The sequence below is a fragment of the Mustela nivalis genome, assembly GCF_964662115.1.
Source record: "Mustela nivalis genome assembly, chromosome: X".
Classification (NCBI taxonomy): Eukaryota; Metazoa; Chordata; class Mammalia; order Carnivora; family Mustelidae; genus Mustela; species Mustela nivalis.
In genome coordinates this window covers 87,629,913-87,655,559 of record NC_139040.1, presented here as the reverse complement: position 1 = coordinate 87,655,559, position 25,647 = coordinate 87,629,913, and the positions used below count along the sequence as shown (strand labels likewise).

At 39.5% G+C, this 25,647-nt stretch overlaps 1 protein-coding gene across 2 annotated transcripts in view; it reads right to left on the bottom strand.

Moving 5' to 3' along the window:
* Positions 1-25,647, bottom strand: part of FAM120C (family with sequence similarity 120 member C) — a 138,540-nt gene that overhangs the window by 5,355 nt on the left and 107,538 nt on the right. The window contains exons 11-15 of one of the 2 annotated variants that reach the window (XM_082717479.1): positions 9,497-9,611; positions 8,906-9,115; positions 7,100-7,301; positions 3,257-3,395; positions 2,814-2,871 (exon numbers count right to left, since the gene is read on the bottom strand). In XM_082717479.1, the coding sequence (XP_082573605.1) occupies positions 2,814-2,871; positions 3,257-3,395; positions 7,100-7,301; positions 8,906-9,115; positions 9,497-9,611 (724 nt within the window). The remainder of the gene's footprint in view (positions 1-2,813; positions 2,872-3,256; positions 3,396-7,099; positions 7,302-8,905; positions 9,116-9,496; positions 9,612-25,647) is intronic. The other variant, XM_082717482.1, reaches the window with a different exon arrangement.

Genomic DNA, 25,647 nt, shown 5'->3' with positions numbered 1-25,647 from the left:
TTATTACCACCTAATAGTACACCTCGATGACTGTCCTGAGAACTTAGGGTGACAATAGATGGATTTGACCGAAATTCAATGGCCATGACAACCACACAATAATGACACAGCTGTCATTTATAAAGCTTTACGGTATCTTTTTCTAAAAAGATACTACTATACTACTATAAAATGTTGTTCAAGAACCTGGAAAAAAAGATGAAACAAGTAAAAATCTGCACAATGGATGGAATTAGCCACGTGAGGGAGTTAACAAAGATATCAAAACATTACCAGTAAGTGACTTAAGAATCTGAAAATACACAATACTCCAGTGGCCTAAGAATAATCTCAAGAGGACAGGACTATAGGGGCAGCTGGCTGGCTCAGTTGGTGGAGCATGTGACTCTTGATTTTGGGGTTGTGAATCCAAGCCCCATGTTGGGTACAGAGATCACTAAAAAAAATTTAAAAAGACTTGAGAAAAATAAAGAACATAGGACTATAATGTAAGCAGATTAAATAATCTGGACAATGATCTCATACTCTGAAGAAAGGGTGGCTGAATAGAAAAAGGAGAGTCATCATGGCCCTCAGCAGCAGCTCTGTGCAGGAACCATGCCTCAGTTAAAAACAAAGTTAACATGAGAATTTCCTTGGCCAGGCTACCTCTGGAGTAGGTAACAGTATCCCCAGTAATCTTCACAAAGAGAAACTTAAGATCATCTACCATCCCTACTTCTTCCCTTAGTTTTTTCAACTGTAAAATATAATAATAGTATCTGTTTTTTAAATTCCTATAAGGATTCAATGAGACACTCTATGTAAAGCACTTAGAACATGTTGTTCCTGGCACACTGTACAAACTCAGTAAATTCTAGCTAATACTATTGTTTGATTCCAAGTCTCCTAGCAAACTTCCAATACCATGGTTTCCCTTGCAGCTTACACTTAAAGAAAGCAAGCTCTGGTAGAAATGGTTAAGAGCATATGCACTAGCGTCAGCCAGACCTAAGTCTGAATCTTGTCTCTACCAATCAGAGCTGTTATACTGCAGGGGAAACAGGACAGTAACAGGCTTTGGAATCAGCTCAGGCTGGAAGGGCAGCGCTGATATTGACTTGATGGATAATTTGGGGCAAGATGTTTCATCCCTCTGAGCCTCAGTATCAAATGGAGAATAATAAACACCTCACAAGTTTTTATTATAAGAGTGACCAGAAAAGAGTAACTGTACAATATATCACAATACTTACTGCAGAAAGTACTTGATTGAGACTTAAGTGCTGTAAATTCATACCTTTCACAAGATCTTTCACAGATCTTTCAGTATCTTTCACTCCCTCCCTTCTCCCCAGTGCCACTCTTTCGGTCATATCCACATAGCTATTTCTGTGATCTTAATTAATTAATGTGAGTCAACCCCTGAGAGAGAGAGAGAGATCTACTCTTACTGTACAAAAAAAAAAAATCAGGTTTTTCAGATTGTATACCTAATGATCAGACCCTGAATCATGGTTAGTTAGTCAAGGCTGTATTACCTTATGGGAGCCTATCTGAATGACCAGTTTTCCTTCTAGATATAATCCCTTATATCTTACTGAACAGCTTCTGGAAAAAGTTGAGAAGCTCTAGAAAAATCTCAAAGTTCTTGCTCTCTGACTTGTGTGGAGGACTTACCATTCTAGCTCCATTTTTTAAAAATTTTTTCAATTTATTTATTTTCAGAAAAACAGTATTCATTATTTTTTCACCACACCCAGTTCCATTTTTAGCTCAAAATAACATTAAAGCAAATACGTATCTTTGAGAAAGCATTAGACAATGGGGATTAACTGGATGCAGTGAGGGCTGGCTGTATACAGGAGAGCTAATTCGGGACTGAGAACCTATGTCAAAGCTGCTTTGCAATATGGTCTCATCAGTGACCCTTGGGAGGATTAGAAACTGCATGTAAAATGTCTAGTAGAGGGCTTGGTAGAAAGGGGGCATTCAAGAAAACAATAGCTCCTAGGGCGCCTGCGAGGCTCAGTCGGTTAAGTGACAGACTCTTGATTTCAGCTTAGGTCATGATCTCAGGGTTTTGAGGTCGAGCCCTGCAATGGGCTCCGCGTTGGACATGAAACCTGCTTAAGAATCTCTCTCTCCCTCTCCTCTCCCTTGGCCTCACCCTGCTCATGAGTACTCTCTAAATAAATGAAAGAAAAGAAAGAAAGAAAAAGGAAGGAAGAAAGAAATGATAGCTGCTATACTAGGAGGAGCCCAGCAGGCTGAGTCCAATACAAGATTCTGGTTCAATAAAGATTAGGTTCTTCATGTCTGGGGAGAGGGGCATGTCTAATGAAGACCAGTGGAAACTGTGATATAATTCAAGGTGTACCTTAGAGGAAAGTTTAAGACCATTTTGAGCCATTAAGAATAAACAAAACGGCAACATCTCCTTCCTTCTCATATTCAGCAAAGGCTGAAGTCCAATTTTCTAAGCATCTCTACTCAGAAAGCCCGAGCAGCTGGAAATCCCACTGTTAACTTCACTCTGGCCCTTTTGTGGCTGCATGTAGCACATACTATGGTAGGTACAGGTGTTCAGGACACAGGACCTGGTTTCTCTCCTGTGGTCTCATTCAGAGGAAAGAATGACACTCTGCAGCATAGTGTGAACAGCCTGGGCAGGCTAACCCTCACTAGACCCTCACTAGAGTAAAAGAATGAACTCAAATGCTGGGAGAAGCCCTGAAAACACAGTTTTTCATGCCTGATCTGATCTTTTGCAAGTTAGGTGAAAAGACAAGAGGTATCAAACAGAAGCTAAATAATCTCAAAACAGGGCTTACTTGTTTGTTTCCTTTTTTATGTCCTTTGGATCCTCTACCAGTCTGTTCTTTTCCATGCCTGTAGAAAGTGAGGGGAAAAGTGATCCTGAGGAATACACAGAGTCCATACCCACATTTTCACTTAGTTAACTACTCACCTCCTCTAGGAAGTTTGACTCCCTTAAGTTAGGTGCCCTTCCTCTGTGTTACCACTATAAACTTTTATCTCTCTTATTTCTGTATTATACTAAATTGTTCTGTGTCCCATGTCCTCCTCTAGAGTAAAAACTTTTTCATTGAGGCTGGGAATATAGTGTGTGTTTGCTGAACTAAACTGAAAACTGGCTTTAAAAATAGAAAGTTAGTTAATACCTCTTACCTTAATAGAAGTATTCAGTAGTTGGGCATTTTCCCAATGGCACCTTGATTGACATTAGCTCATATCAACCTACTGGAATACATACCCTTTTCCTGGCCCACCGACAGAAACAACTTGCATGCCAAAAGAGCCTCGGCCCCTGGAGGACCTACTACCAGCCCACTGGCCCACAACCATCCCAGCAATCTCCAGTTTTCCTCCTTGGGGTGGGATTGGATGGAGACCTGGAAAGACAGGAAGAAGGGCAGTAATGAATGCTAAATGCAAGATAGGATAAGAGGTGGAACAAAAGATCCTACAGTGCCCCCTACTCTGCTTATTTCCATTTCTCTATGATAAAGACTCTGGGGGCGCCTGGGTGGCTCAGTTGGTTAAGCGTCTGCTCAGGTCATGATCCCAGGGTCCTGGGATAGAGCCCTGCATCGGGCTCCCTGCTCAGTGGGGAGTCTGCTTCTCCTTCTGCCTCTCCCATTCCTCCTGCTTGTGTTCTCTCTCTCGCTGTCTCTTTCTCTGTCAAATAGATAAGTAAAATCTTTAAAAAAAAAAAGACTCTGTGATAACAACAAAGGTTCATGGTGGAAGTGAATTTAGGGAGGGGGGTTGAAGATCTGTAGGACATCCACTTTGGTAAGCTGGGTGTGGACGACACATTTTTCAGCTACAGAGCCTGGCGGGCACAGAGTAGGCATGCAATATTTGTTGAAAGAATGAATGTCCTAAAATCTAGTTAATAGAAAATTATATGCCAAAACCACTTTTATTTTCCTTTCTTTTTTCTCTTTATTAAAGTTTAGTTGACACACAATGTTAGATTAGTTTTAGGTGTACAACACAGGGATTTGAAAACTATGGAGTCACGCTCTACTCACCGCAAGGGCAGCTACCATCTGTTGGCATACAATGCTATTACAATACCATTGACTAGATACGCTGTGCTTTTCATCCCTGTGACTTATTCATTCCATAATTGGAAGCCTGTACCTTCCACTCCCTTTCACCCATTCTGTCTAGCCCCCCACCTCCCTCCCCTGTGGCAACCATCAGTTTGTTCTCTAATTAAGGGTCTGATTCTGATTTTTATTTGTTTATTCATTTGGGCCAAATGATTTTTCTTTTTCTTTTAAGTTTATTCAAATTCTAGTTACTTAATATAAAGTGAACCCAAACAACTTCTGATTCAAATACATACCATGACACAGTGGAGGCTTAGCCAAACAACCAAACTAAATGGAAAATAATGAAACTAAACTGAAAGCAATTTATAATTAATAAGCAAGAATAGCAACAGCTGAAAACCAGAACTAATTTAAGGCAAGATAGCATATCTCCTTAAAACAGGAAATTCCAACGCTGTATATACATATGAGCTCACCAGCACAATAGAGCTTTGTAATCTGGCACAAAAGGAAGCCTTCACAGAATAATTTTAATTTTAGTTTATGGAAAAAACATGAATGTTAATAATCCTTCGCTCACTTAGGTCAGCAGTAAAGAGCGCTTCATTCATATGACATTGGGAGTCTAAGGAACTAGGGTACTAGCTAGTCCTAAGAAGGCTAGAAAGACTTGCCATTTTTTTTTTTGGCATTTTATTTATTTATTTATTTATTCTTTCTTTTTCAGCTTTATTGAGGCAAAATTGACAAATAAAATTGTAAGACTGAAGGATACAATGTACTGACTTAAGTGTATGGGAGGGTCAGTGTCCTTAGAATTTCTCCATGGTTCGCTGGTTCCATCTGAGTCCAGGCAGATCCTGTTTGCTTTGAGTATGATTTTAGGTCACTTGAAGTTAATTTTTATTCTATACTAGCCTCATTACTTTGGGTACCCCAATGTTTATAGCAGCAATGGCCATGGTCGCCAAACTGTGGAAAGAACCAAGATGCCCTTCAATGGACGAATGGATAAGGAAGATGTGGTCCATATACATTATAGAGTATTATGCTCCATCAGAAAGGACGAATACCCAACTTTTGTAGCAACATGGACGGGACTGGAAGAGATTATGCTGAGTGAAATAAGTCAAGCAGAGAGAGTCAATTATCATATGGTTTCACTTATTTGTGGAGCATAACAAATAGCATGGAGGACATGGGGAGTTAGAGAGAAGGGAGTTGGGAGAAATTGGAAGGGGAGGTGAGCCATGAGAGATTATGGACTCTGAAAAACAATCTGAGGGGTTTGAAGTGGCGGGGGGTGGGAGGTTGGGGGAACCAGGTGGTGGGTATTATAGAGGGTACGGAATGCATGGAGCACTGGGTGTGGTGAAAAAATAATGAATATTGTTATGCTGAAAATCTAAAAAAAAATCAATAAATGCAAAAGCATTTTTAAAAATTAAATAAAAAAATAAAGTAAGATCATCTATAAATTAAAAAAAAAAAAGAAGAGATGGGGCCAAGGGCACAGGCCCACAAACTTGGGAAATAAGTGGGTCTTCATTTTCTGAAAGAGGAAGGAAGAAGAGAAGGGGACAGCGACATTTTAAGATGCATAAGAGGGACTTTAAGAAATTTCATTCATGCAACAAGTAGGTGTTAAGGGCCCAGGAAGTGCCAGGGCCTCTCCCAGGTGAGAAAACATCTGGTGAACAAAACAGAAGGAAATCTCTACCCTAGTGGAGCTTACACAGGTGAGTCTCCTTATTCTCGATAAAATGTGACAGGCTCAAAGATTGGGCTGGGAACTTAAGAAGATGACAAAGTAATGAGGCTAGAACAGAATAAAAATTAACTTCAAGTGACTTGCATTTGGGGGATCTTATTGTGGCCTTTCAGGAGGCAAGAGCTCCTCATGAACCACCAGTAACTGGAGACCACGCATCACTGGGAGCTGGGACAATGTAAAGGACCTCCTGAGAACTTAACCTTAATTAAGGCTATCTTCTGAGACACAATAAAATCAATGCACAAAAAATGAGAGCAACGATCTCTAAAGTCAGTTTCAAGGAATAGAATGAATGAATGGCCAGCTCCCTGGTTTATAACACTTGTTCATTAGCTGATTGAACAGAGCAGACATTCACACTGCTCATCTAAGTAGAGCCTTGAACTAAATATGCATACTGAAATTTATGAGCCTAAATTGAAGACAAATTTCAACTTCCAGCTTTATTTTTTTTAAATGATGAGCAATAGACAACAAACATTTCCAACCACAGCAATGACACTCCCACCTGATCACAGAACCTTGATATTTCATGTCAAAATGTCCCTATTAAAATATTGTGCTTTGCCAAGGTTGTTTGAATTATTAGGATCACTATCTGAGCTACCCAAGCCTGACTGTCTATTCATCACTAAGCCACATCTCAGGTGTCACCATAATTTATACTTAGGTATGTCTGGGTATATGTATGTCTATTTGTTTTCCCTACTAAACTGCAATCCCCTGGCGGGCACGGACTACAATTTATTTCTCTCTATGCTTCTGGAAATGTGTCATCTACCCCCAGAGCCAAAATGGGTACATCAGGTATGGTTGTCTGTGGACACTGGTCATTTACTCTTACCTCCCATTTGGTCTTTCTGGAAGCTCCTATGTACATCTGCCTATGGGGAATGAGTGAGCTAACTGGCAACTATGGTGATCCAGTTCACTTGAGATATAGTTCTCAGAAGTAATAAAGTACCTCCTGGTTTCTACATCAGCTACTTTGTGAATTTAGTTGGTGACAGTCAAATCCTCAGGGACCAACTACCTCTATGGAGCATGGTCTGGGAAGTCAGTGGACTTCCTAGGCTACATCTAGGCCACACCTCTGTCAATAAACTCCTCTTCAAACTACCACAGCACAGCACAGAAGGTAAATTAGATAATACATATATAAAAAAAACCCTGCTGATTCAGTATCTGGCAATAATTACTAGATAGACTACTATGAAACAGACTGAGGATGACAAATACCTCATTTTTAGGTACTGACCCGCAAATCCCCGGCTCCGTCCTTGAGGGGGAGGAGGCATTGAGCCCATGGCTCGGGAATAAAGTGAAACAGGGTAGAGAGAGGGCACCATGGGAGGCACAAAAGTAGGTGATGGAAGTAGAGCAGAAGGTGGTGGATGGTTCATGTTGACTCCTTCAAGGATACTCTGTCTCATCTTTTCCACTTTGGTTGCCAGGTCAGCCTTCAAAGGAAGAACAGAATTAATAATAGCAACCGCCATTTTTTAAAAAGATTTATTTATTTATTTTAGAGAGAGATGGGGTGGGGGGGGTGGGGCAGAGGGAGACAGAGAGAAACCCATGCCAACTCCACACTGAGTATGGAGCCGGATGAGGGCTTGATCTCACAACCCGGAGATCACGACCTGAACCAAAGCCAAGAGTCGGATTAAACCAACTGTGCCACATAGACACCCCTAAAGCTGCCATTTTTTAAGTTCTATGTTTCCAGGTATAGTACTGGGCATTCTAGTTACAGTTTCACAAATCCATTGCCATTAAGAGAACTGAGGCCTGGGCTAAATGGCTCAAGGAGCCATACCCAGGAAAACCTGCCTGGCACTTTTTACATGACACCAAATGATCATATTAGCTCTGGCCAAGGGCTTATTAAGGCACAGTGACTAGGTCAAGGAAGACAAATATAACCATAAGTATTTACTGATGGTCTACCACTCAACCAGAAATACGCTAGGTTATTTTTTAAGGGGGAAATAAGTGGGTCTAATTAGATGAATGAGAGAATAAAACCTGACATATGCCAAGCTTTTTAACCTTTTCCTCCATACCCAGGATCAGAGACCATGACCTCTGTCTAGGATTAGTCCATGCCTCGAGGCCAGAGGTCAGCAAACCAGTTCTGAAAAGGGCCAGATAGGATTTGCAGGCCAAACTGTCTCTGTCACAACTATACAACTCAGCTATTGTCAGGGGAAAGCAGTTGTAGACAATACATAAATGAATGAATGTGGCTGTGTTCCAATAAAACTTGACTGGAATAAAAATTCCAAGTTTTGCATTTTGAGGTAGTTTGATGACTCCTGTTCTAGTCCCTAAGCTCATTCCGCCCAAATGGATAAAGAAGTAAGGGTGCCTTTCCTCATCTTTCTTAAGGTTTCACTGTAAAAAAATCCCCTGCTTCTACTCTGTCATCTACTTTACCACCCTCTTCTAGTTCCAAACATAGTTCCTTTACAAAAGAGGGAGTTGGGGGAAATTGGAGGGGGAGATGAACCATGAGAGACTGTTGACTCTGAAAAACAATCTGAGGGTTTTGTAGGAGTTGGGGTTGGGAGGTTGGGTGAGCTTGGTGGTGTGTATTATGGAGGGCACGTATTGCATGGAGCACTGGGTGTGGTGCATAAACAATGAGTTCTGGGACACTGAAAAGAAATTAAAAAAATAAAAATTTTAAAAAGATATCATCACTTGCAAAAGTATATAACAGGGTTTTTTTTGTATTTTGCAAATAAGGGAAATGAAATTCTAAGAATTTCAGGAAAGGCATATAGTGTATCTGAGTATTCTATGGGCAAGAAATATTCAGTAAGAAAATATGAAAATTTGAAGTTCATAAAAAATACTTTCCAACATATGATTTTAGAGCATGTACATATCAGACTCTGCGCCTTTGGGCTGATCCTTGACCAAGTGCGGTTAATGGCAGATATATTCTCCCACTTTTCCTACCTCCCCCTCTAATGTCTGTGCTCCCTTCCACCTTCTGCCAATGTATCCCCACGGCAGATCAGAGATGGCCCTTAGCAGCTGCCTAACTTGCTGGTACCTGGCCATCACAGAGCTCAATCAAGGATACTCGCTCTCGGCCCGCTTTAATTAACTTGCTCTGGAACAGCTTGCCATCGAAGTAAATCCAGGGACAGCAGTGCTCCCATGGGACTGGCTGGCCACAGGCATCATTAGCAAACAGAGCTGTGTCGACCCCACTCATGAAGAGGGCAGCAAGCTGGATCCCTCGGGCATCCAGTTTTTCAATCTGAAACCACCACAGAGGAAAAACTACTATTAAAAACTTATTGTTATTGGTTACATTTACTCTTGTCCCCATTGTGTTTATTATTCTAGTTAAAGTTGAACATGTTGGCTTTTAATTACAGACATCTGAGTTCACTAGTAGCTTCAATCCATGACATTCCAGGAGATTGAAAGACACTCATTACCCGCTCCCCCCAAAAGACATCAACTTTAAAACTTTAAAAAGACACCACCTTGAGATACCTTTTTTTTGGCCTGTCAAATTATGAAAAAAATTAAAAATTAAAGACAAAAAAGAACACCCAAAGCTGATGAGGAAAGACCAAAAGGAAAGCTGTGAGCTCATAGAGGAAAGAATTTAAGTGAGGGAAGATCAAATCACCTTGAGTTCTTGAAGCTGATCAGGTTCATAAAGCTGGGTAGATACTGCCTGAGCAAGGAAAGTGTCAAGCTCATGGCGATGCAGGATTCGGCCACCAGGCCACTGAACCATGTACCTAGAAAATAAAAGCATCGTTATTGAGCCACAAAAGCTCATTTACTCATTTCATAAACATTTTTACTAAGCTAAGAACCTATCATGGACCAGACTCTAGACTAGGTTCTGGCAATTCCAAAAGAATAAAGTAAAAGCATCTCTGCCTCTGGTTGCTTGCAGTCTGAGTGGTAGAGGAGATAGGCACATTCATCAACAATGACAGGAGAGTGTTAAGTACCAAGATAGAAGAATGCCCAGGGTGCTACACAAGCACAGAAGACAGCGAGTCTGGAAAAGTGAGAGAGGGAATCCTGAAAAAAAGTTAGTAGGAGTTGGGTTTCAAAGGGCCTGTGGAAATAAGTAAAACAAAATGGGGAGAAAGGATGTCCTAGGTTGAGCAAATAGTACATGTGAAGGCACATAGTTGTAGAGTTCAGAATGATACAGCAGGTTCCATAATGCTGGAGCTTAGCAGGTTTGCAGTGACAGAAGGCAGGATTAGAAAGTAGGCCAGACTATGGAAACCAGTATGGAGGTTCCTCAAAAAATTAAGAATAGAACTACCATATAATTGAGCAATCCCACCTCTGGGAATATGTCCAGAAGAAATGAAAACACTAGCTCAAAAAGAAATCTGCAACCCCCATGTTCACTGCAGCATTATTTATAATAGCCAGACATGGAAATTAACTAGGTGACCACTGATGGATGAGTGGATAAAGTAGTTGTGGTAATATATGCAAATATAACAGAATATTATTCGACCATAAAAAATGAAGAAATCCTACCATTAGCAATAATATGGAGGAAACTTGAAGGTATTATGCTAAGTGAAATAAGTCAGACAGAGAAAGACAAATAGTATATGATTTCACTTATATGTGAAATCTTAAAAAAACTGAACTCCTAGAAAAAAAGATCAGAGTTGTGGTGACCAAAGGTGAGGGGATGCTGGGGGAAGGACGGGGGAAGGACGGGTTGAGGGAAGGTGGTCAGAAGGTACAAACTTCCAGTCATAAGATAAATGAGTACTAGAGATAAGGTACATAATGACTATAGTTAACACTGTTGTGTGGTATATAGTAAAGTTAAGACAGTAGCTCCTAAGAACTCTCATCAGCAAGAGAAATTTTTTCTTTTTCTTTGTATCTATAGGAGATGATGGATATGAACTAAACCTATTGTGGTAATCATTTCACAATACATGTAAATGAAACCATCATGCTTGTACTCCTTAAACTTATACAGTGATGTGTATCAATTTTTTCTCAGTAAAACTAAAAAAAAAAAAAAAAGGCGGGATCATTTAGTGTCTCAAAAAACAAAATTAAGGAATTTGGGCCTTGGTTCTGAAAATGTAAGAAGACACTTAAGGATTATCAGCAGGACAGTGATAGTGACTGACTCATAGGGCAAGAGACAAGAGGCATGGGTACTAGTTGGGAGGCAACTATAGCAACATATGGCCGAAGAGTTATGAACAAAAGCACTGGCCCGGGGATGGAGAGGACCAGGGGACGAACATAAGAGCTACTAAGGAGATAAATCCATAGGATTTGGTCATGCATGTTATGGAAAGGGGGTAAAGAAAAAAGAGGAGTCTAAGATACCTAGAATTCTGGCTTGGGCAGATGGCTAGATGATGGGGCCATTCCCCAAGACAGGAAATTCACTAATTAAAAGAAGTAAGTACTCATTGATGAGTATTTGACCTGAACTTCATGAACTGAGTATGTTTTAATGTTCTAAGCACAGAAAATGCAGAAAGAGGAAGAGAAAAACGAAAAAAAAAATACATCTATGTCTTTGTCCATAGCTTCCTGAAGACCCACAAGACAATGATGATTCACATTTATTGCAGCTGTGTGAGAAAGCTGGCATTTAAAGCAAAGGCTGGTCTCTTCTGAGTGGCTCATGGAATGAATTCCTGGGGACTCTGATCCCATTACTACTACTAGGAGGCAGTATGGTACCCTGAAGAGAGCCTGGGCTCTGCAGCCAGGCACCCCGCCTTTGAACCTCTAACCTGCTGTTTCCTCACCCAGAATGATCACAACAGCCCAGAGAATCCTCCTGCCACTACTCTTTCTTCAAGCGCAACTGTCATTTCCCTGAACTCAAGGGTATTTCTGGGACTACAGGACATGCTGACAAGTTCTGTTGCTTCTTTACAAACGAAGTTCTAAATGACTGGGCTTTCCAGGAGGTATCCTCCTGGGCCACAAATAAAGAACAATTTCTACCCTCTTCCCTGTCCACATGTTCTCCCTTTAGAAAATGTATTTATATCTTATAATCTATTTTACATTTTTTAAAAAAATATTTTATTCATTTATGAGAGAGTGAGAACAAGGTCAGGGAGGAGCAGAGGAAGAGGGAGAAGCACACTCCCTGCTGAGCAGAGAGCCCAGCATGGGGCTTGATCCCAGGACCCTGGGATAGTGACTTGAGCCTAAGGCAGATGCTTAACTGATTGAGCCATGCAAGCACCCTTATTTTACACTTTTTGATGCTATATTATACAGTACACAATTCAGAGCTTTTATCTTCTCTCAATATAAAATACTCTCCTTTGTCAGTGTTTTTTTGTCTTGGGAACTATTTTATTAACTAATACCGTTTCTTTCTTTTGATTTATACTTCATTGATTTACCTTTTCCCATTCTTTTATTTTTAATCTTTCCATCTGATTTTGTTGGCAAAATGTGAAGCAAAAATAGAAGAAAATGAACAGAAATGCAATTATAGTGGGAGACTTTAGCATACTACCATTAAGCTTTAACATGTAAAATACACCTGAAATACATTTAAAATCACAGAAGATTTGAGCAATACAATAAATAAGGTTCAAATGCTTGGTTGATTTTGTACAAAGAAAACATATTTCTTTCAAGTGGCCATGTGAGATCTCATGAGATCTAGGACCTTGTCTGTTTGGCCTTGTCTATTGTCTTGTTTCTTATTCATATTTATTATACACTATCTAACATAGTACATGGCATAGAGTAGGTATCAGTAAATATTTATTAGGGCACTGACTGAATGCATCAACCAGGTCATGGGGAAAAAAAGCGCCAAACCAAAAAACCTCCACAAAAATCCTCCAAAGGCAAATTGTACCAGTCATATCCTGACTACTATGAAAGAAAAACTGACCTAAAGGAGCTCCTAAAGAAGTCAAGTGTGGGAAACAGGCAGGCTCACTGAAAGACAAATACAATGAGAGGGATGTGACTTTACAAGTTGAACAGGTTGTTTTGGGTGCTCTTAAAAAAGAGTGACTAAATTCACCTGGGAGAATCAGAGAAGGCCTCACAGAGAACATTTAATTTCCTAAGGATGTGAGATTTTTGGTTGGCTTGGTTGATACTTGTTAATGTTAATTTGCAATTTTTCACGTTTCTCTGACTCTAGCATGATGCATGGCAGAATGGATGTGCAAAAAATGTTTGCTGAGGGGGAGGAGTCAAGATAGCAGAGAAGTAGCAGGCTGAGATGACATCAGGTAGCAAGAGATGAGCTAGATAGCTTATGAAACCATTCCAAACACCTACAAATCCAACAGGAGATCGAAGAGAAGAAGAGCAACAATTCTAGATACAGAAAATTGACCATTTTCTGAAAGGTAGTACCAGTGGAGAAGTGAATCCAAAGCGATGGGAAGATAGACTGCAGGGAGAGCGGCCAGCTCCCAGCAAGAGGCAGAGCAACGGAGCACAAAATCAGAACATTTGAAAGTCTGCTCCACTGAGGGACACCGCTCCAGAGGCTAAACCGGGGTAAAGCCCACGAGGGGAGAGTGTGGCCTCAGGTCCCGCGGGGTCACAGAAGGATCAGGGGTGTCTGACTGTTACAGAGCTCGCAGGTATTAGAGCAGGGAAGCTGGATACAGAGACAGAGCTGAGGAGTGAGCTCTCAGCTCAGGGTCACTTTCAACCATAACCCGTGGAAAGGTCACTGCTCTGTGAGTGGGGTCCCCACAAGATCTGGGGAGACACCCCCAGAAGAGCTCAGGGATCTGAGGGGTCTGGAGACTCCAAGCAGAGCTGTGTGCCAGAGACAGAGAGGCTTGGTTGCAGGCTGGGTGAGCTTGGAGCGCAGCTGGAGGCTGGGAAGACAGGAGTGATTGAGCGCTCTTCTCTGACGGCACACTGAGGAGTGGGGGCCAGAGATCTTGGCTCCTCTGGGCCAGAGATTGGGAGGCCGCCATTTTCATTCCCATCCTCTGGAACTCCACGGAAAGTGTTCAGGGAACAAAAGCTCCCCAAAGCGAACCTGAGCGGATTACTTAGCATGGCCCCAGGTAAGGGAGGTGCAATTCTGCCTCAGGTAAAGGCACTTGAGAATCACTACAACAGGCCCCTCCCCCAGAAGATCAAGAAATCCAACCAAGATCAAGTTCACTTACCAAGGAGAACAGTGGAATTCCAGAGGAGGAGAAAGCAAAGCATGGAATTCATGGCTTTCTCCCCATGATTCTTTAGTCTTGCAAAGTTAATTAATTTTTTTAATTTTATTTTTTTTTCTTCTGATAATTTTTTAAACTATTACCCTTTCCTCTTTTAACGATTTTTAACTAGTTTATCTTAACAATACCTTTCACTTAAAAAAAAATCTTTTTTGAACCTTCATTATTATAGTCAGATTTTATCCTTCATTGTATCTAACTTTATTTTTTGTATACACATAGGGATTTTTCCTCTAAAAAATCTGGGGTACAATTTCTTCTAATAGATCAAAACACACCCTAAATCTCACACCAGGCTTCTTCTAGTCTCCAGCCTAAGCAAATTCTCTCCACCTTCTTTTTCTTTGTTTTCCCAACCAACTTACCCTATCAACTCCTTTTTTTAGAAATTAAAAAAATATTTTTTTCATCTTTATAGTCATATTCCATCCCTTCATTGTGTTTACCTTTATATACGTTTTTCATTCTTTAAAATTTTGGGAGGTAGTTTCTTCTAAGAGACCAAAATACTCCCGAAATTAAGTGGGTAACCCTGTTTTAGTCACCAGTTTAAAATATTTTCTTTTTTATACTTTTTATTTGTTTTCTTTTTAAAATTTTTTTTTCTGAACTTCTTTTTTCCCCTCTTCTTCCCCCCACGATTCGGGGTCTCTTCTGATTTGGTTAAAGCACATTTTCCTGGGGTCTTTGCCACCCTCTTAGTACGTTATTTGCTCCTTCATATATTCTTATCTGGACAAAACGACAAGGCAGAAAAACTCACCACAAAAAAAAAAAAAAAAAAAAAGAACAAGAGGCAATACCAAAGGCTAGGGACCTAACCAATACAGACATGGGTAATATGTCAGATCTAGACTTCAGAATAACGATTCTCAAAGTTCTAGCCAGGCTTGAAAAAGGCATGGAAGATATTAGAGAAATGCTGTCAGGAGAAATAAAAGCCCTTTCTGGAGAAATAAAAGAACTAAAACCTAACCAAGTTGAAATAAAAAAAGCTATTAATGAGGTACAATAAAAAATGGAGGCTCTTACTGCTAGGATAAATGAGGCAAAAGAGAGAATCTGTGATAAAAAAGACCAAATGATAGAGAATAAAGAAGCTGAGCAAAAGAGAGACAAACAACTACTGGACCACGAGGGGAAAATTCAGGAGATAAGAGATATCATAAGAGGAAACAACTTTAGAATAATTGGGATTCCAGAAGAAGAAGAAAGAGAGAGGGGAGCAGAAAGTATATAGGAGAGAATTATTGTAGAGAATTTCCCTAATATGGCAAAGGGAACAAGCATCAAAACCCAGGAGGCACAGAGAACCCCCCTCAAAATCAGTAAGAATAGGTCCACACCCCATCATCTAATAGTAAAATTTACAAGTCTTAGTGACAAAGAGAAAATACCAAAAGCAGCCCGGGACAAGAAGTCTGTAACATACAATGGTAAAAATATTAGATTGGCAGTGGACTTACCCACGGAGACCTGGCAGGCCAGAAATAACTGGCATGATATATTCAGAGCACTAAATGAGAAAAACATGCAGCCAAGAATACTAGATTCTGCTAGGCTATCATTGAAAACAGAGGGAGAGATAAAAAGCTTCCAGGACACCACTTCCACATATCAGGGAGATCATATGATAGTTGTCTTTCTCTGCAACACGGGGGCTTAAGTGGGTAGGAGAAGAATCAATGAAACAAGATGGGATTGGGAGGGAGACAAACCATAAGTGACTCTTAATCTCACAAAACAAACTGAGGGTTGCTGGGGGGAGGGGGGTTGGGAGAAGGGGGTGGGATTATGGACATTGGGCAGGGTATGTGCTTTGGTGAGTGCTGTGAAGTGTGTAAACCTGGCGATTCACAGACCTGTACCCCTGGGGATAAAAATATATGTTTATAAAAAGTAAAAACTTAAAAAAAATAAAGCTTCCAGGACAAACAAAACCTGAAAGGATTTGCAAACACCAAACCAGCCCTATAGGAAATATTGGAAGGGATCCTCTAAGCAAAGAGGCACCCTAAAAGTAGTAGACCAGAAAGGAACAGAGACAATATACAGTAACAGTCACCTTACAGGCAATACAATGGCACTAATTTCATATCTCTCAATAGTTACCCTGAATGTAAATGGGCTAAATGCCCCAATCAAAAGATACAGGGTATCAAAATGGATAAAAAAAACAAAATCCATCAATATGCTGCCTACAAGAAACTCATTTTAGATCCAAAGACACCTCCAGATTTAAGGTAAAGGGATGGAAAAAAATTTACCATGCTAATGGATATCAAAAGAAAGCTGGGTTGGCACTTCTTATATCAGATCAATTACATTTTAAGCCAAAGACTATAATAAGAGATGAGGAAGGACACTATATCATACTCAAAGGGTCTGCCCAACAAGAAGATCTAACAATTTTAAATATCTATGCCCCTAACATAGGAGCAGCCGACTATATAAACCAATTAATAACAAAATATAAGAATTTTGACAATATACAATAATAGTAGGGGACTTTAACACTCCCCTCACTGAAATGGACAGATCATCCAAATAAAAGATCAACAAGGAAATAAGGGCCTTAAATGACACACTGGACCAGATGGGCATCATGGATATATTCAGAACATTCTATCCCAAAGCAACAGAATAAACATTCTTCTCTAGTGCACATGGAACATTCTCCAGAATAGATCACATCCTGGGTCATAAATCAGGTCTCAACCAGTATCAAAAGATTGGGATCATTCCCTGCATATTTCAGACCATAATACTCTGAAGCTAGAACTCAATCACAAGAAGAAATTTGGAAAGAACCCAAATACATGGAGACTAAACAGCATCCTTCTAAAGAATGAATGGGTCAACCAGAAAATTAAAGAAGAATTTTTTTTAAAGATTTTATTTATTTATTTGACAGACAGAGATTACAAGTAAGCAGAGAGAGAGGAGGAAGCAGGCTCCCTGCTGAGCAGAGAGCCCGATGTGGGACTCGATCCCAGGACGCTGGGATCATGACCTGAGCCGAAGGCAGAGGCTTTAACCCACTGAGCCACCCAGGCGCCCCTAAAGAAGAATTTTAAAAATTCATGGAAACAAATGATAATGAAAACACAACGGTTCAAAATCTGTGGGACACAGCAAAAGCAGTCCTGAGAGGAAAATACATAGCAATACAAGCCTTTCTCAAGAAATAAGAAAGGTCTCAAATACACAACCTAACCCTATACCTAAAGGAGTTGGAGAAAGAACAACAACAACAACAACAAAAACTAAACCCAGCGGGAGAAGAGAAAAAATAAAGATCAGAGCAGAAATCAATGAACTAAAAACAAAACAAACAAACAAACCAACAGAACAAATCAACGAAACTAGGAGCTGGTTTTTTGAAAGAATTAATAAGATTGAAAAACCCCTGGCCAGACTTATCAAAAAGAAAAGAGAAAGGACCCAAATAAATAAAATCATGAATGAAAGAGGAGAGATCACAACCACCAACAAAGAAATACAAACAATTTTAAGAACATATTATGAGGAACTCTACAACAACAAATTTGACAATCTGGAAGAAATGGATGCATTCCTAGAGACATATAAACTACCACAACTGAACCAGGAAGAAATAGAAAACCTGAACAGACCCATAACCAGTAAGGAGATTGAAAGAGTCATCAAAAATCTCCAAATGAACAAAAGCCCAGGCCAGATGGCTTCCCAGGGGAAATTCTACCAAACATTTAAAGAAGAGTTAATTCCTATTCTCCTGAAACTGTTCCAAAAAGTAGAAATGGAAGGAAAACTTCCAAACTCATTTTATGAGGCTAGCATCACCTTGATCCCAAAACCAGACAAAGACCCCATCAAAAAAGAGAATTACAGACCAATATCCTTGATGAACACAGATGCGAAAATTCTCACCAAAATGCTAGCCAATAGGATCCAACAGTACATTAAAAAGATTATTCACCACCACCAAGTGGGATTTATTCCAGGGCTGCAAGGTTGGTTCAACATCCTCAAATCAATCAATGTGATACAATACGTTAATAAAAGAAAGAACAATAACTATAGAATACTCTCAATAGATGGTGAAAAAGCATGTGACAAAGTACAGCATACCTTCCTGATCAAAACTCTTCAAAGTGTAGGGATAGAGGGCACATACCTCAATATCATCAAAGCCATCTATGAAAAACCCACCGCAAATAGCATTCTCATCTTTTTTTTTTTTTTTTTTTTTATTGGGTGGCTCAGTGGTTTGGGCTGCTGCCTTTGGCTCGGGTCATGATCTCAGGGTCCTGGGATCGAGCCCCGCATCGGGCTCCCTGCTCCGCAGGAAGCCTGCTTCCCTCTCTCTCTCTCTCTGCCTGCCTCTCTGCCTACTTGTGATCTCTGTCTTTCAAATAAATAAATAAAATTAAAAAAAAAAATAGCATTCTCAAAGGAGAAAAACTGAGAGCTTTTCCGCTAAGGTCAGGAACACAGCAGGAATGTCCACTATCACCACTGCTATTCAACATTCTACTAGAAGTCCTAGCCTCAGCCATCAGACAACAAAAAGAAATTAAAGGCATCCAAATCAGCAAAGAAGTCAAACTATCACTCTTTGCAGATGATATGATACTCTATGTGGAAAACCCAAAAGATTCCACTCCAAATCTGCTAAAACTTGTACAAGAATTCAGTAAAGTGTCAGGATATAAAATCAGTGCACATAAATCAGTTGCATTTCTTTACACCAACAACAAGACAGAAGAAAGAGAAATTAAGAAGTCAATTCCATTTACAATTGCACCCCAAACCATAAGATACCTAGGAATAAACCTAACCAAAGAGACACAGAATCTATACTCAGAAAACTATAAAGTACTTGTGAAAGAAATTGAGGAAGACACAGAGAAAGGGAAAAATGTTCCATGCTCATGAAGAGGAAAAATTGTGAAAATGTCTATGCTACCCAAAGCAATCTACATGCTTAATGCAATCCCTATCAAAATCCCATTAATTTTTTTCAAAGAAATGTAACAAATGAACCTAAAATTTATACGGAACCAGAAAAGACCTCAAATAGCCAAAGGAATGTTGAAAAAGAAAGCCAAAGTTGGTGGCATCACAATTCCGGACTTCAAGCTCAATTTCAAAGCTTGACAGTATGGTACTGGCACAAAAACAGACAAATAGATCAATGGAACAGAATAGAGAGCCCAGAAATAGACCCTCAACTCTATGGTCAACTAATCTTCGACAAAGCAGGAAAGAATGTCCAATGGAAAAAAGACAGCCTCTTTAATAAATGGTGTTGGGAAAATTGGACAGCCACATGCAGAAAAATGAAACTGGACCATTTCCTCACACCACACACGAAAATAAACTCAAAATGGATGAAGGACCTCAATGTGAGAAAGGAATCCATCAAAATCCTTGAGGAGAACACAGGCAGCAACCTCTTCGACCTCAGACACAGCAACTTCTTCCTAGGAATATCGCCAAAGGCAAGGGAAGCAAGGGCAAAAATGAACTATTGGGACTTCATCAAAATCAAAAGCTTTTGCACAGCAAAGGAAACAGTTAACAAAACCAAAAGACAACTGATAGAATGGGAGAAGATATTTGCAAACGACATATCAGATAAAGGGCTAGTATCCAAAATCTATAAAGAACTTATAAAACTCAATACCCAAAGAATAAATAATCCAATCAAGAAATGGGCAGAGGGCATGAACAGACATTTCTACAAAGAAGACATCCAGATGGCCAACAGACACATGAAAAAGTGCTCCACATCACTAGGCATCAGGGAAATAGAAATCAAAAACATAATGAGATACCACCTCACACCAGTCATAATGGCTAAAATCAACAAGTCAGGAAATGACAGATGCTGGCGAGGATGCGGAGAAAGGGGAACACTCCTACACTGTTGGTGGGAATGCAAGCTGGTGCAGCCACTCTGGAAAACAGCATGGAGGTTCCTCAAAAAGTTGAAAATAGAGCTACCTTTCGACCCAGCAATTGTACTACTGGGTATTTACCATAAAGATACAAATGTATTGATCCGAAGGGGCACGTGTACCGGAATGTTTATAGCAGCAATGTCCACAATAGCCTAATTTGTATTTTTATTTTAATTTCATTCCATGTATTTCTTTCTTCCTCTTGAGACTTGTTCTTTGACCCATGGATTGTATTAAAGTGCTCTGTAATTTTCCAAGTATTTCCAGGTTTTCCTATTAATTTCTAGTTTGATTCCATAGTGGTCTGAGACTATACTCTGTATAATTTTAATGAGCTTAAGTTTACTGAGTTTGAGTATTTACCCTAACGATACAGATGTAGTGATCTGAAGGGGCACGTGTACCTGAATGTTTATAGCAGCAATGTCCACAATAGCCAAAGTATGGAAAGGACCTAGATGTCCATCAACAGATGAATGGATAAAGAAGATGTGGTATATATATACAATGGAATACTATGCAGCCATCAAAGGAAATAAAATCCTGCCATTTGCAAAGAAGTGGATAGAACTTCAGAGTATCACGCTTAGCAAAATAAGTTAATCGGAGAAAGACATCTCCCTGATATGAGGAAGTGGAGATACAAAGTGGGGGGTTTGGGGGGGTAGGAAAGGAATAAATGAAACATGATGGGATTGGGAGGGAGACAAACCATAAGAGACTCTTACTGTCACAAAACAAACTGAGGGTGACCGGGGGGAGGGGAGGTAGGGAGAGGGTTGTGGGGTTATGGACATTGGGGAGGGTATGTGCTATGGTGAGTGCTGCGAAGTGTGTAAACCTGGCAATTTACAGACCTGCACCCCTGGGGTTAATAATTCAGTATATGTTTATTAAAAAATTAAGACATTAAAAAAAAGTTTGCTGAAAAAATGAATCTACAGCACGATATTCATAAGGAAACTCTAGCTCCATCTTTTGCCCAACGCTGCTAATCAACCCACCTCAAATGAATTACAAGAAAGAGAGGACAGTGTCCAAAGAGCGTGAATGAGACAAGAGGAAACAGTAATTATTAAATCAACCAATATTTGGTGATGCTCATCATGTGTTATTTTTTAAATCATGATTCCATTGGGAATTTATTCTGGGAAAAATCACAGGATTACTAATTCCCCATGACAAGACAGCTTGATTACTCTTAGTAGTATTTACATTATTATAAAGATTTTTTTAAAAAATTATTTATTTGACAGAGAGAGAGATCACAAGTAGGCAGAGAGGCAGGCAGAGAGAGAGAGAGAGGGAAGCAGGCCCCCCGCCAAGCAGAGAGCCTGACAGAGTCCTAGGGCTCTATCCTAGAACTCTGAGACCATGACCTGAGCCAAAGGCTTAACCCACTGAGCCACCCAGGTGCCCTATGTTATTATACATACTACGTACAAACATTACATATTACAATATATGCAGCAAACTATGAGTTACTCATATGACCAACATTTACAAATGCCTCTTGTATTCTAGACACTCTGCCATAAATGTTATGCACATAGAACATAGTAGCAAAGAATACATACTTTGAGTCTGACATAGTTGGTCTCAATCTAGGTTCTACTTCTTTTCTATGTGATTCCAGGCAAATGCTTCTTCAGCTTCTAGGGGCTGTAGTTCTCTTCCTCATCTCTAAAATGGGGATAATACTACCTACATCTCAAAAGGTTGTAATAAGTAAAGGAGAAAATGCACATAAAAGCACTTAGCAGAGTGCCTGCCATAGCAGCACTACTGGTTACCATTTGTAGCTGAACTAATTATGGTCTAAGTCTTCCTTTACTATTTGGTGAGGCCCTCATATCATATATTAAATTCAGAATCTGTTTCTACCTTATTTATTCTATTTTTATTTCTTATGCCAGTACCATGCTGACTTAAGTTTTAAATATGCTTTAGTATATGTTAGTTTCCCCATTTACTTCACTTCTTTTAATTTTAAGGAATATTTATGATTTTATTCTGATTTCAAATGTTCATTATCATTCAGAAAATAGGAAAAAAGCAAGAACAAAGTATAAAGGAAATGAAAGATAAACACGGAAATAATCTGTACTCTTAACCATTCAGATATTACCACTGTTAAGATTATGATTTTGGCTTCCTTCTTCCTATACTCTGTATAATTTTAATGAGCTTAAATTTTCTCTATTTCAATTTTCTCTATTTCAATAAATAGAACTCTGTATCTTACTTTTTGCACTCAACAAACATTATGAGAACTCTTCATTCATTAATTACTTTTCAAAAACATTTACCTTTCGTTTTCTTATTTCTTTATTTTTTTCATTTGATGGGATGCCTGGGTGGCTCAGTGGATTAACTGTCTACCTTTGGCTCAGGTCATGATCCCAGGACCCTGGGATTGAGTCCCACATCTAACTCCTTGCTCAGCGGGGATCCTGCTTCCCCCTCTCCCTCTGCCCCTCCCCCAGCTTGTGCATGCTCTTTATCTCTCTCTCCCATCTCTCTGTCAAATAAATAAATAAAATCTAAATAAATAAATAAATAAATAAATGTTTATTTAATAACTAAAATACATAAAAATAAATAAAATAAATATTTATTTATTTGACAGACAGATCACAAATAGGCAGAGAGGCAGTCAGAGAGAGAGAGGAGAAAGCAGGCTCCCCACTGAGCAGAGAGCCCGATGAGGGGCTCAATCCCAGGACCCTGGGATCATGACCTAAGCAGAAGGCAGAGGCTTTAACCCCTGAGCCACCCAGGCGCCCCTAAATAAATAAAATCTTAATTTTTTTTTTCATTTGAGTATAGCTGACACACAATGTTACATTAGTTTCGGGTGTACAACTCAGTGATTTTATATATATATATGATTTTATTTGTGAGAGAGAGAATGAGCAGTAGGGAGGGGCCGAGGGAGAGAGAGGCAGGGGGGAGAGAGAGAGAGGAGCAGACTCTCCCCTGAACAGGAAGCCCGATGAGGGGCTCAATCCCAGGACCTGGAGATCATGACCTGAGCTGAAAGCAGATACTTAACTGACAGCCACCCAGATGTCCCACGTTTATGTATTATGCTCTGCTCACAAGTGTAGCTACCATCTGTTACCACACAAAGCTATTAAAATATCACTCACTATATTCCCTATGCTGTGCCTTTTATTCCCATGGCTTACTCATTCCTTAAATGGAAGCCTCTATCTGCCACTCCCCTTCACCCACTTTGCCCAACCCCCACCCACTGTCCTCTGGCAACCATCACATTGTTCTCTGTATTTATAAGTCTGATTCTGCTTTTTGTTTGGTTAATTCATTTGATTTTTTAGATTTCACGTGTAAGTGAAATCATATGGTATTTGTCTTTTTCAGTCTGAGTTATTTCACTTATCATAATACCCTCTAGGTCCTTTCATGTTGTCTCATTTGACACAATCTCATCTTTTTGTATGGCTGTGTGAAATTCCATTACACACACACACACCCCATTCTTATCCATTCCTCTAATGATGCACAGTTAGGTTCCTTCCATATCTTGGCCATTACAAATAATGCTGTAATAAACACAGGGGTGCTTATGTCTTTTTGAATTAGTATTTTTGTATGGGTAAATACCCAGCAGCGGAATTACTGGATCATATGGTATTTCTATTTTTAATTTTTCAGGAACCTCCATACTGTTTTCCACAGTGGCTGTACCAATTTACTTTCCATCTACAGTGCACCAGGGTTCCTTTTTCTTCACCTTGTTATTTCCTGTACTTTTGATTTTGGCTATTTGACAGGTGATACCTCACTATGGTTTTGATTTGCATTTCCCAATGATGAGTGGTGTTGAGTATCTTTTCATATGTCTGTTAGCCATCTGGATGTCTTTGGAAAATGTCTATTTAAGCTCTCTGTCCATTTTTTAATTGGACTGCCTTCTGGTGTTGAGTTTTAGAAGTTCTTTATGTATTCTAGATATTAACCTCTTATCCAGATATATCCTTTGCAAATATCTTCTCCCATTCAGTAGGTTGTCTTTTTGTTGATTTTTTTCACTGTGCAAAATCTTTTTGTTTTGGTATGGTCCTAACAGTTTATTTTTGTTTTTGTTCCTCTTGCCTTAGGAGACATATCTAGAAAAATGTTGCCAGGCCAATGTCAAGGAAGTTAGTGCCTATGCTCTCTTCTAGGATTTTTACGGCTTTAGGACTCATATTTAGGTCTTTAATCCATTTTGAATTTATTTCTGTGTAAGGCGTCAGAAGGCAGTTCAGTTTTCCCAGTACCATTTATTGAAGAGACTATCTTTTTCCCATTGTATAGTCTTGCCTCCTTTGTTACAGATGAATTGACCATGTATGTGCGGGCTTATCTCTGGGGTCTATATTTCATTTCTCTGATCTTTGTGTCTATTTTTGTGTCAGTACCATACTGCTTTGATTACTACAGCTTTGCAGTATATCTTAAATCTGAAATTACGATACCCCCAGCTTTTTCTTTCACAAGATTGCTTTAGTTATCAAGGGCTTTGTGGTTCCACATAAATTTTAGTATTATTTCTTCTAGTTTTGTGGCAAATATTGGTATTTTGATAGGGATTGCATTGAATGTGTAGATTGCTTTGGGTAGTATGGACATTTTAACCAAAAACGTAATTTTTAATGACTGCATATTCATGATGTGAACATGCCACTTTACTTAACATTCCTGTAACAGTGGAAACTTGTTTTTCTTTTTACATATATTATATATAATAGTATAAATAGTATAAATAATACTACAAAGATCACATACATATCTCATCAGTATCTCTGATTATTCATTCTCTTAGGATAGATTCCTAGATTTGGAATTACTGAGCCAAAGTTATGTCCATTTTAAAGGTCCTCAATACATTTTGCCGAACTGTTTTCCATACTAGTTTGTCCCATCTTCTAGCAGTGTATAAGCATGTATTGTTATCATTAATCTTTAATGATTTAATGGGCAAAAAAGGCTCTTGCTATTTAAATAGCTCATTGATTGCTAATGATGAGGTTGCATTTTTTAAAAAGATTTCATTTATTTATGAAAGGGAGAAAATGAGAACATGCAAAAGCAGGGGGAGCAGCGGTGGGAGAGAAAGAAACAGGCTCTCTGCTGAGCAGGGAGCTTAACTTGGGGCTCAATCCCAGGACCCTGGGATAATGACTGAGCCGAAGGCAAACGCTTAACCAACTAAGCCACCCAGGCACCACAAGGCTGCATATTTTTTTTACAAACACTTACATACTTCTATGACTGCTCTATGTCTATCATTAACTATCAATTCTCTTGTCCTACTCATAGCTCCTTCTCAGATAATCTAAAGCTTTAATCTTTATGTTAGTGACAGCCATTTGGACACAGAGTATATAGCTAAGCTAAGTCAAATCAATCCATGGCTTGCCAGACTCTCAAGAACTTGAATTAAGAGATCCCAAGAGTGGTGAAACAGAAAGAGTGACACAGGCCCATGAAAGAGAAGGCAGTCTCCATTTCTGCCTTTCCAGCACTATTCCTTGTGTATACCTTTCTTTTCCTTGGAAGACAGTAAGCCTACCTGGTAGGCAGAGATGGCTTTTGTTCATTGTAAACAAATGAATCTGAAGAGTGTCATT